We start from the raw sequence: 12089 nt of genomic DNA, 5'->3' as shown, positions 1-12089 counted from the left end.
CTCAATTAACACAAAACTGTGAAGAGATGTGGGCTAAAAGTATTTCACAGCACTGTAAAATAGTCATTTTTGGTTATTCCTTTTCACAAAACAATCAGGTTGGTTTGGAAAGCATATTCTCCTTGATATATGACACATTCATAAAGGAATTTTGTATTTACTCTGGTTATTTCTGTATAATAATAAAATGTCTGTAACATTAAGTGTGACAAAAAATAATCAAATAGAAGACATCTTTAAACAGGTGAATACTTTTTTAAGCACTGTATTGGCCCAATTTGTCTCAATGTTTTGTTAAGTAAAGTTAAAATTATAAGTTAGAAAATTATAATTTTCACGACAGACAGTGCTGGGTTTCTTTGCTCTATTTCAAATTATTGTTTGTTCTACTTCTATTTTATAAAACTCCTTGTGGCACTTTTCAGTCTTAAGTGTTCTTTCAGTATTGATCAGTGTCTTATAAAATTTTTTTGAACAATGCAGATGTACAGTATACAAGTGAAGCTGCTCTGTGAGTTTAAAGAAAGATGAAACAAGCTGCGTGATAATCAATGAACCTACAGGGCCCTAAAGCTGGGGCAGAGATAAAGCATGATCCTACTTAGATCTCCAAGGGGAAAAGGAAGCAAGTGTAGGATCAACAGCCAATAAGTGACTTTTGTGATCTCATCTCCTGCCAAAACAGCCTTTGTTTTATTTTGATATCTGTTCTTTCTACAACATTGCACACTTAATATCGTTGCCTTGAGAAATCCATTGGCAGAGCTCCTTAAAGTCAATATTTAACCTAAAGGAGCTTCTGATAAACATGCAACTCTGAATATTGTATAAGTTTCCTTTTTATCTACAAACTAAAACAAAACTTCCTAAATGTTTGAGCTATTATTTTTAAATAATCAAGAATATTGTCATCATGTGTTACCATAATGAGATTTGGTAACACCAGAATTAGAATGCACATGGATTACAGATAACACGCACAACAAGACATAATCTTTTTAAACCTTTTTTAGATACCTGTAATTAGGTATTTAAACCTGTAAAACTAATGGTCGCTACACACTCCACAAGAAACAAGACATTTGCTGTTGCTCTTGCAGTGAATTATGTCCTTTTATTCTCCTAGCCCTGTCGTTGCAGGTCTCCCTGCATGTTGTCAACTCAACACCTGTCCAACAACTGTAATGTGATTGGACAGTGTTACATAGGCGTGTTTAGGTTGGATAAGCGGAAATGTATCACACAGCACAGTCCCGCTGTTCAAAGCTGGTCGTTTAAGCGGTTGAACATGCCACCCTCTTGGGCCATTTACTCTATAAACTATCCAAGCGGGGCAGTCCCGCCCTCGTAGCACATCCTCAATGTTCGCAGTCTTTACAAATAGCGGCAGACCACACTGGTGAGCTATCGTGTGTCTGCGTCTCAACTTTCAGCTCTCTGTGTGCTCGATTCTCTGTGCCCCCCTCCCCAGGTCTGACGTGACGTGAGGTGGACTTCTGCAGCAAAGTGTCTTGTGCGCTACATATAGAAAGAGGCAAAACAAATTTTTTTGGTGTTCTTCCCACCCCAACTACGAGAAAAAACTATTTGTTGCTGTGGATTATTTAGCGGCCTTAAGCCTATAGCAGCATAACTACAGAGATAGCTCAGGATAATCCAAGCCACTCCAACTAAAAACTTTGCCAAAAAGGAACGTTATAAGCCTTTTCTTAAAAGTAGACAGGGTGTCTGCCTCACGGACCAAACTGGGAGTTGCTTTCACAGGAGAGGAGCCTGATAACTGAAAGATCTGCCTCCCATTCTTCTTTTAGTTACTCTAGAAACCACCAGTAAACCCGCAGTCTGAGAGCGAAGTGCTCTGTTAGGAACATATGGAGCAACCAGGTCTCTGATGTATGATGGGGCTTAGTTATCGAGGGACACTCATTGAGAATTAGGGGCTGCAACATGTCTGTAAAACTGCTGGATATACCGGCATCTAGTGCCAGATATGTTTAAGTTTTTTGAACAGTGCTGTGACCTAAAGAAAGTATAAAATCATGTTTGCAGGATTTTAGCATAACGTGAACATTTCAAACTCCACTTGTAGAAAGCTCTCTACGTTGGTTTAAAAGAACAATATTTATTTATAAATTATTACAAACATATCATCTTTTCTGTCCTCCACATTACCTTCTCAGGGACAGATGTTATTTTGGAGAGAAAAAAAAGAATTTTATAAATATTTGAACTTACATTTTTTTTAAAGGCCCTCTAATTATATTACATTCACTGTTGTCTTGTTTTTAAATCTTGACAGTCATTTAAAATTTGTACTGTGTCATACTTTCTGAAATTACACTCTGTGTGCTTTTGAATGCACACATGCTCTTGGCTAGTTCTATTTTAAAAAGAAGACAGATGGACTGGGCTGTTCCTGACTGTTTTATAAAGATAGATTGGATGGTTGGACAGTTCTTGCTCAGGGCAAAATAGATTATCTAAATATGACACCCTCTCTTTCCTCCTAAATTAAGGGTTCCAGCATAATGTGTGTAATGTTCTAAATTTAGGTTTCTCTGAAAGAAAATCTTTACAATCGAATCAAAGAGTAGAAGGATTATACTGTTGGAAATCTCTGCAGTAGGGTCTGTCCTGGTCCTCCAATAGAATTTATAAAGAACATAACACATCTTATTCACAATTCACAATATCAGGCGTTTGTTGTTTCAGCTTTCTCTCAGCATCTATTACTTCTACTTAGCTGTGTAGAAGAGCCAACATTATGATCATAGTGGTTTTTGCTCTTGGGGATTCTGGGGATCCTGATAGAGCAGTGCTAGATCCTTGGCTTCCTGGATCACGCCTTTCCCCTCCCGATGCAAAATACAGCCTAAATCCTAACATGCTTTGGGAAGACTTACCACAGGAGAGAATACAACTGGATGGAAATCGGCCATTCATCGGCCAGGAAATATTTGGTCACAGAAACCGTGTTCCCTCCTAATCCCCCCATTTCCAAGGTCCTCCAGCCATGCCATTGCATCCACTGAGCAGAATTATACATGGCTGTATTTGACTGTTTACAGCAATTAAAGCAATTGCCTCACACCTTGTCACAATAATCTATTAAACTGTGGTACAGGTCACCCTAGTGATCATCAGGGAGAAGAAAGTAATTGTAGAAAACTCAGATAAAATGTTTTCTTTAAGATTTAAATTAGCTTATTGGTATTTTTCAAAAGAAAATATTCTTATGTATTTGTTACCAGTGCAAGCATAAATAAAACTGTGGTTTTGAAATCTTATGATAAAGTCGACCTATGAGTAACGTCCTTTATGGAGTAAAATTGAGTATCAGAGGCTTATTTCACAAAGCTGAATCTGGAAATCCAGGATAAGCGACAAAGCCAGGCTTGAAATATAGCGTGATCAACGCGTCTTGCTTTGTCTGTTTCACAAAGCCCAGTTCAGCCTCAGAAAACGCAGCTAAGTCAAACCAGGTGTACGTAATCCAGCAAAATGCTCGTCCCCGCCTGTCGACAAAAGACCATGAGGTCAGTCCCAGACTCACTGATGCTACAGTGGATGAGTTGTGTGTGCCGATCTTGAAACCAAACAAGCAGCAACTTTTGATGGAGCCTTATGAGGAACTGAAGTCCATCAGACTCAAGACAGGAAACACTGGTGCTATTAAAAATTAAAACAGATTTGTTTGGCACTACTTAAATTGCAAAAAAAAAAAAAAAAAAAGTTTAACCTCTTTCTCTAATATATCCGATTTTGACTCTAGAGGGCACTGTTTTGCTGACCCATTACTTCTGAAGCAGTAGAGCAAAAAGGATGAACGTTTTTTTTTTTTTTTAGCAGACAGCTTTTGCAAAGCACCATTAGCCTCATATATGTTTTTCATAGTGGCATTAATTATTAACACAAATATTTGCATTTAAATGTTTTTTTCAGAAGGAGTCAGTAAAATAGTGCCCCTTAAAGTTACAGAATTTCATGGAAAATGGCGTAACGCCGGACTTTATTGACAATGTCTTTGCTTCTTCATCAACACATGCAATCTATTTAAGGCATTTGTGTCAAACTCAGAACAACATCAGCCTTCAAAACACAATTTCACAGTAGTAATGCCTGCGTGGATAGTAATAAAGTTAATATATGTTTATTATTATTATTATGTTAATTATTATCATCATAATTTTAAAATAATAATAGTACTTGACTGAATACCAATGTGTATCAGTGGTATTTTAATGCAGGCTGATAAAAACAGAAAAATACGAAAATAAGGAAACAGAATCATAGACAGAACTGATTGGTTTCTGATCAGTGTGACCACTGACTGAACAGAAAAGGCACCAGAATTAACTAAGGCTGGTCTGGAGCAGGCTAGTTGTAGAGAATAAATTACCATGGTAATTTATGTGTTACTGCTTTTGTGAAATCGAATCCAGGCTTAATTCAGCCAGGATATCTGGAAAATCCCAGCTTAATCCTTTATCTTGGTTTTGTGAAATAGTCCTCAGAGAGGAATCATTATGCAGTTTTGCTGCAATTAATCACCTCACCATCTGTGTTCCCAATTCCCGTGTCCAAATTGAGTGTACGCATGGGTCAGAGTTGCCATGTCCTCATGGCTCTTTTACATACAGGCTCTTTTTCCTACCTCCTTTTTTACTGTTTGCACTATTCGGATAGCACTTATCATCACGACCGCTGATGCACTCCCGCTTTGGCTAGAGAGTTCTTACCAATTAGAACTTTCCAAAGGCAGTCCTTGACTGTATGCTCAGTCATTTGATTCAATTGCGTAGGGTAAGGGACATGTCTAAAAGTTGCAGGACACCAGCTCTTGAGGTTGTAGATATGGTATGACTCTTTTTTTTTTTGCTAAAAGAAGAAAAGAAGAGGAAGAAAAGTATATGGTATGACTCATAAAAACATTATATAGACATAATAGACATCATAGTTTTACCAAGATTTATTAAAAAGAGTTTAAAAATTGGTGGGAAATGAATGCCAGAATCCTATAAACATTGGTTTTCGCTCCACAGTGATCTCTAATTCCTTTTGCCCACATGGTTTTTCTCAGTGAGTAGGTTCATATTGATTTTAAAATGGGGAATATTTGGGCATCTATAAACACAAATTTCTCTAGAGTTGGGAAATTAAACCAAAATGAGCAAATCTTCAGCGAAGGTTCCACAGATTTAAATAGATTTTGGCATATTTGATATTAAGTAATTAATGAATAGTTAAATTCATCTTGAAGAATGGAAATTACATTAGGTTTAAAGGTTGTTCCTGTTTATTTGTTGTTTTTTTTCTCTTTAACCTTTTCTCCCATTAACCCTTGTTCAAAGAGGGAGCTGGTTACAAATGTGCAAACACACAGGTTGTTTAAAGAATGAGAAACTCACAAATTTATCCCACTTATCCTTTTTACTTTAACTTAAAAAGAAAAAGCCAAAAATGTCACCTTTAAACATCAATAGCTGACATACAAAAGAACTGTGATTGCCACCATTAAACACTTGAATCCAAAATAAATGAATAAGAAAATACATTTATTCCAAACCAAACTTACATTGTGGCTCCAGAACTACATCAGTAGAGGGTTTGACAACCTTCACATCAATTTAACGGCAACACAAAGAGGGCATATGAACACAATGGACCTAGCTTTCTCTTAACCCTAAACTTTGTTTGTGAGTCACGAGCTAGGGTGGTAATAGAAATGGCTCTCATTTGTTTGTAGCGTCTTACAAAATCCTTCACACTCTGGAACTTTTTCAGATTTTGTTGCATTAAAATAGAAACCTTTTTGGGATTTTATTTGATGAACCAACGTATAATCGTGCAACATTTTGCAAGTGGTAGGAAAATAATACACAATGTTTAATTGCTAATAAAAGAAAATCTGAACTGAGGGGTGTGCATATGTATTAAGATACACCTAAATACAATCCAGTGATAGTAACGGCCTTCAGAAATAACCTAACTTGTAAATAAGTTTCATCTGTGCATGATTTAATATCCGTGTGAATCCAGCTGTTCTGGGAAGGCCTCAAAGGTTTGGTAGAGAACATTAGTTAAACGTATAGTGGACAATCTTTTCTCAGCTTTGAATTCTGAGGGGATCATCTAATCTGTTATCCCACAAGCCAATCCTTGTGATGTGCCCACGTAATGCCAGTGTGCACATTCCTTGTTAGTTTCTACTTGCTGGATGCTCATTGCGCACTTCGAGTGTTTATGTATCAAATTAGCTTCAGGTTCGGCCATTCAATGTAGCTCTTCTGCTCTCATTTTGAAAATTGGCTGACAGTTACAAGAAGCAAACAAGTTTATGAGAAGAAGAGGAAGGCCTCAGAAGAAAGAAACAACACCACAGTGTGTTTGGGAGATTCTTTTACACAATCCCCCTGAGGAGAACAGATAGCATGGTCTTGCACATACACAGTTATTCAAAAAGGGATGTGGGAGTTGCTTACAAAAATTTCCAGAAGAATCGTCCACTATACCCTTAACAAAGAACATCATGAAAACCAAGGGACACAGCAGAACGACTGGGGAGATTATGAAACAATATCCTAATTTCAACATTGTACAGAGCACTGTTCACGCTATCACTCAAAAAGAGAGTGTAAGAGATTACAAACCTAGTACTTGTCTGTCCACATAATTAGGCCGGGCAAGAAGAACATTTATTATATATATATTTCTTTAATTATATATATATATATATATATATATATATATATATATATATATATATATATATATATATATATATATATATATATATATATACACACAATTTGAAAGCCATGGATCATTTATCCCATAGAATCATACATTACATTGTGCTGGTCTGTCACATGATTTCCAAATAAAACACATCAAAGATGGTGAAGATGCTGGTAGCTAACATACCCTGTGTGTTCATTCTTTGAGATGAAGAAACTGTTTTAAAAATATGAGTTTGAACTTTTCCCAAGTATTAAAGGAATAGCACAGAATGTTGAAATTTGGAACATTAGTAATAGTGCCTTTAACATTATTAGGAGCAATTTGTAAAATGTGTTACTGTTTCTTCAGCCAAATACCACCCCCATTAATATACTAAATGACACTAGCAGTTGGTTGTTTATCTCAATCTGCCACACTAGTATGTTCCTCTGTTTTTCCAGATCTTGTAATTGTTAAGACATTATTGCAACAGATTGGCAGGTTTGGCATCCTTTGCCCACCTAACTTTAAAGAAGAAGGAAATTGCTCAGCATCTAAAGCATCCACAATCCTGATAACTGCATATTGTAAAAATGGAGATAATAAACAAATATAACTTTGTCCCCACAATTAGGTTAAAATTGAGCTGTTTTAAATAACAACGTTTAAAAAAATCAGCTAACAGGGTCTGACTAGCTGTCAGCCTTCCACATCTATGAGGATTTATTCACCTTTGCCCAAATGCAATGTAATAATAATGTCTTCTACGTTAGGAAACTATCACTTAAAAAAAATGTCAGCAAAGAATAGCTTAGTCTTCAAAATCTGAAAAAAAAAAATATAGATTTTAGCCACCCCTCCCTGGCTGCCTTCTCACTGCTGTGCCTATAAAGACCTTTTTTTTGTTGTTTTTGAGAAGGCTGTCTTTTACAAGTGGGCAAGTAACCACAAGAATTGTAGAAATGACTGTTTTGTGTATTGGTTAGATGTTCTGTCAGTCCCTGGTTGGTTTTACATTGTGGACTTCAGAATAAACTGAAGGTTTATTCTGAAGGATTACTTTTGCATTATCATCCTTCACCTTCATCCTTCACCTTCATTGCTATTATGGCATTCTGAAAATTTTAGCAAATACAAAAATATTGTATTGAAAGAACACAGTTCTGCTTTTACTCTCAAAAGATGATGCACAATGTGCAGCTTTCACCTGAACAACACATTTTGCATTAATGAGTCACGTTATTCAGTCTGTCACATCAGTACCACGTTCACAAATTTTCATACAAAGGTTTAAACATGTGGATACCACCTATCAAAACACTGGACACCATGTGTAATGACTGAAACAACTGTGAAAATGTCCACCCATCGTTTAGTAAGAACACAAAATGAGCTCTGACTTTCACAAAGGATACATCTACATTTAAATCCATTATTTCCTGCTATTATAATCTCATTTTGCAGTCTTCATATTGGCAATACAATGCAACAATCATTTTCAGTCTTGAAAATATAATCTTTTTCATACAGAGTTCCAAAAGAACAGAGGCAGAAAGTTTTTTTTGGCAGCTTAATCTGACCTTTGTGAGTGTTTGGAGTCGAGGTGTGTCAAGTTTTCCCTGTCTGACACCTTCTCTCCGTGAAGTGGGAGCAAATCCCGTATAATCCCCTCTGATCCACCCAAAGGTACAGTTTGATGGAAGGTAGGATGCCAGAAAGCTGGCAGAGTGAATGAGCAACTGGGTTTACAGCATGTGAGTGCCAGAAGGAAATGAAGTTATGCAAAAATACCATTATTTTACAAAATGTTGTGTCTTTCATTGTGGCCAGGTGAATAAAGGCGTATTTCTTCCTTTACACGGAAGAATGCCATTAAAGACCAGCTAGATTTCAAAATTAAATTTTAAATCTCTAAATCAACCACTCAACTGGTGAGGGATAAGTTTTTCTCAGTTCCTCAAAGTGTTTTAAAATGGTCAAATCTTAGATGATTCTGGAACATACTAAGAACATTTTGAGAATGCAATAATTTATTTTTCTTCATATTAGGTATGACCTCATGACCTCAAGCCTTCACACTTTGGTTGAGATGGTACAGTGAGTGTCCCTACCAATTGAAAGAGATTAATTGCAGGATTTCTTTAATCCAAAACATCTATACCATCTTTAACTAGAGTTTTCTTACACACTGCTCTCATCTTTGTCTCTTTGGCTTTTGCCCTGTTTGCACTTCTCTTTTTCCTTCCCAGGCAAGACGAAATCCCTTGATTCCTTCTCACATCGTATTGTTCCGTTGTGTAACTTCCCCATGTCATCCAGGGGTAACTGAGTGGAGTTGAAGGCCATAGGTGGAATGGTGTTCACCAGTATGAGTTGAAGAGGTTTTTTTTCTGGCTGATACTGGCAGCGAATGTAGCGCATGAAAGCTGAGCGGTATGTTTTGTTAAAAAGTGTGTAGACAAGTGGGTTGACAGCCGAAGACAAGTATCCAACCCAGACAAAAATGTTTAGCAGACCCTCCATGACCTCTGGATGGCATATATTGCGATGGCACACAACCATCAGTACATTTGTGATAAAAAACGGGCACCACATGACCACAAAGAGGAAAAAGACAACTCCCAGCACCTTTGATGCCTTCTGCTCATTGCTGATAGACTGCATAGTGCGCCGGCCAAACATCGAATTGGAGATGCTCCCACGTGCACCACCGAGGCCGCCAGTGCTTCCTCTTCCTCCAACCTCTCGGCTTATTGAGCGTCTGAAGAGTTTCTCAGAGGATACAGAACTTTGAGGAAAGAAGCTCAGTGTGAATGTTGTGCTCCATTTGGGCCGGGGAACAAGCTGGTCCAAGCAGAGTGTGGCTTCATTCTGTAGCGCACTGATGGTCAGGAAGTAGGTGACAATCATGATGGTTAGTGGAACAAAAAAGGCAATGAAGGAACCCACCAGTACAAAGTTGTCATCTGTTAACAGGCAGTTCCCATTTTTGAAAACTTTGGAATGGTCTCTGAGTCCCAGTACAGGAATCGGCATTGAAATCCCTGCAGACAGGAAGGAAGGAGATGTCAGAAAAAATATTACATTGCCTTGCAAAGTATCCACACCCCATTTTCACGTCAAACTCCAATGGAGTTTATTGAAGTAACCCTGCTGACAGGCCAGGAAAGAAGTTTTGCCTTGGTTGGGTGATGGTGGAAAACAATATCCCAAACTTTTAAAATCTTAGACTTAGACAGATTTTATTGTCATTCAACTACACATTCATAGTGTACATTGGAGCAAAATTCTATGTGTAAGACAACGTGATTATTACCACATATCAGCAGGATGTATGGAAACAATGAACAGACCATATGATGATGCAGACTGTACAGATGGTTTGGATTGATTTGTCAAATGAAAATAAGAAGAGCAGGCCACAAATGCAAATCCGCCTTTACATTGAAGTCCAACTAAACTAACTTGTATGGGAGGGAGCGCATTAATTAGAGAAGTAGCTGAGAGGCATTTAATTTGGAGGTGCTGCAGAGATCTCCTGTTTGGGTGGGAGAATCAATGATTTCCCAATGTGGGATGTCAAGGCAGCTTGGCACAAGCCATGCAGGGTATAAAGCTAACACGTGAATTAACAAACCTTCGCCTGTCATGATATTGTGTCGATGTGGACCCGAGGTATAACAAAAGTGAGGCAGAGCCATCATGATGAAAAGGAAATTTGATTATGAAAGAAGAGAACCTACAAAAATAGCAGCCAAGAAGAAAGCAACAGGTGTACAAGGTGTACAAGGCCACACCAGATGTACCTACTATGAAGAGAAAAAAAGACAAAGACAACATTAAGTTAAAAGTTAAAATAACAACAAATAATGCAAAATTGGAGAACAGTTGGAGTACAGTTGGAGCAGATTGAGAGAAATATATATTGATCTCCTCCAGCAGCCTAAGCCTATAGCAGCATAACTACAGAGATAGCTATGGATAACCTAAACCACTCTAACTATAAGCTTTGTCGAAAAGGAAAGTTTTGTTAATTTAACGCAATCCAGATTAAAGGAGCAATAAGTAAGAAATTTACTGCAAAATCAACCAAAATCATTCTCACTTGTCACCCAGGATGGAAATAACATCCCCTATAAACAATCAGTCCTCTCCATCAACAGTGTCAGAGTCACATTTTTCGCCTGTCAAACCAAGAGGTATGGTACAGAACTACTTTGGTGCAGTTTATAGCCTGTTTGGTTCCTGAGCCAATCACATGAAAGTTCCCAGGGTTCCCAAAACAGAGCGCAATATTTGCTATTTTATCTTGGCAAATGAGCAGCAGCCGGCAAACATGGAAGCCAGTAAGAGAAGTGAACCAGAAATAGAATAGAATACAACATCATTTACCTGTCCTGTGTAAGTAAAAATTCAGTGGGGATTCAAACCAGCAACAGACTATTGAGAAATGGCTGTTCTCCAAGAAGGTGTTGAGTGTGTGTTGTTCCAATTTGCAACAGTAGGTGTCAATATTACATATTGCTCCTTTTGGTGATTGATTAAGAAGTTTGTTTTTTTTAGAACTCAGGTTCAAAGATTAAAATGTTAATTTTTCTTCTTTTAAATTCTGAGAGAACTGTAGTGATCCAGGTTTTGATGTCATCAAAACATGCCTGTAGTCTAAGTAACTGATAAATATAGCGTCATCAACATGACAGTGGAAAATAATCCAATGCAGTTGATCATTTTGACAACTGGAAGCATATATATAGTAAAGAGAATTGGTCCATGGACTGAACCCTGCGGTACTCCACAAGTGACCCTGGAGTTTGAAGAAGATTTATTGTTGTTATGAACAAACTGGAATCTGAAAGAAAAATAAGATTTAAACCAGCCAAATGCTTTTCCTTTAATCTTTACAATATGTTCAAGCCTTTGTAGTAGAATACTGTGATCAACTGTATCAAATGCAGCACTGAGATCCAACAGGACAAGTACCAATGCAGTCCCTCATTTGAAGGCATGATAATATCATTAGTGACTTTCACCAGAGCTGTTTCAGTGCAATGATAAGCTCTGAAGCCTGACTAAATAGATTACGGTAGGCATGGTAATCAATGGGGGCATTAATCAAAAGGAATACTTCCTTAAACCGACAGTGTGTAACTAATTTGGCTTTTAATTATCAAAAAACAACTATTGCTTTTATAAATGTATATTGTGGCAAAATCTAACAACATCGCATCAATAATGAAAACGTTTTCATAACTTAGAATTAGTCATTTATAGATACATATGTGTTGTGAACCCACTTAGAGGCGACATATGGCATCGCTATTTCTGATTACAGCAGTCGAAAGGGGACACACTTGTCAGCCATACGTGTT

The 12089-nt window shown here is 37.4% G+C and overlaps 1 protein-coding gene across 1 annotated transcript; it reads right to left on the bottom strand.

Annotated features, from left to right (window-relative positions):
- Positions 1–7616: 7616 nt before the first annotated feature.
- On the bottom strand, positions 7617–9834 carry LOC118560295 (5-hydroxytryptamine receptor 2A-like; the record flags this gene model as incomplete). The annotated part of the gene is made up of 1 exon (XM_036131203.1): positions 7617–9834. A coding segment is annotated over one exon (933 nt), but the record flags the coding sequence as incomplete, so codon positions are not given.
- Between the last annotated feature and the right edge of the window lie 2255 nt (positions 9835–12089).

Source organism: Fundulus heteroclitus, unplaced genomic scaffold (assembly GCF_011125445.2).
Source record: "Fundulus heteroclitus isolate FHET01 unplaced genomic scaffold, MU-UCD_Fhet_4.1 scaffold_415, whole genome shotgun sequence".
Lineage (NCBI taxonomy): Eukaryota > Metazoa > Chordata > Actinopteri > Cyprinodontiformes > Fundulidae > Fundulus > Fundulus heteroclitus.
This window is presented reverse-complemented; position numbering and strand designations above follow the sequence as displayed.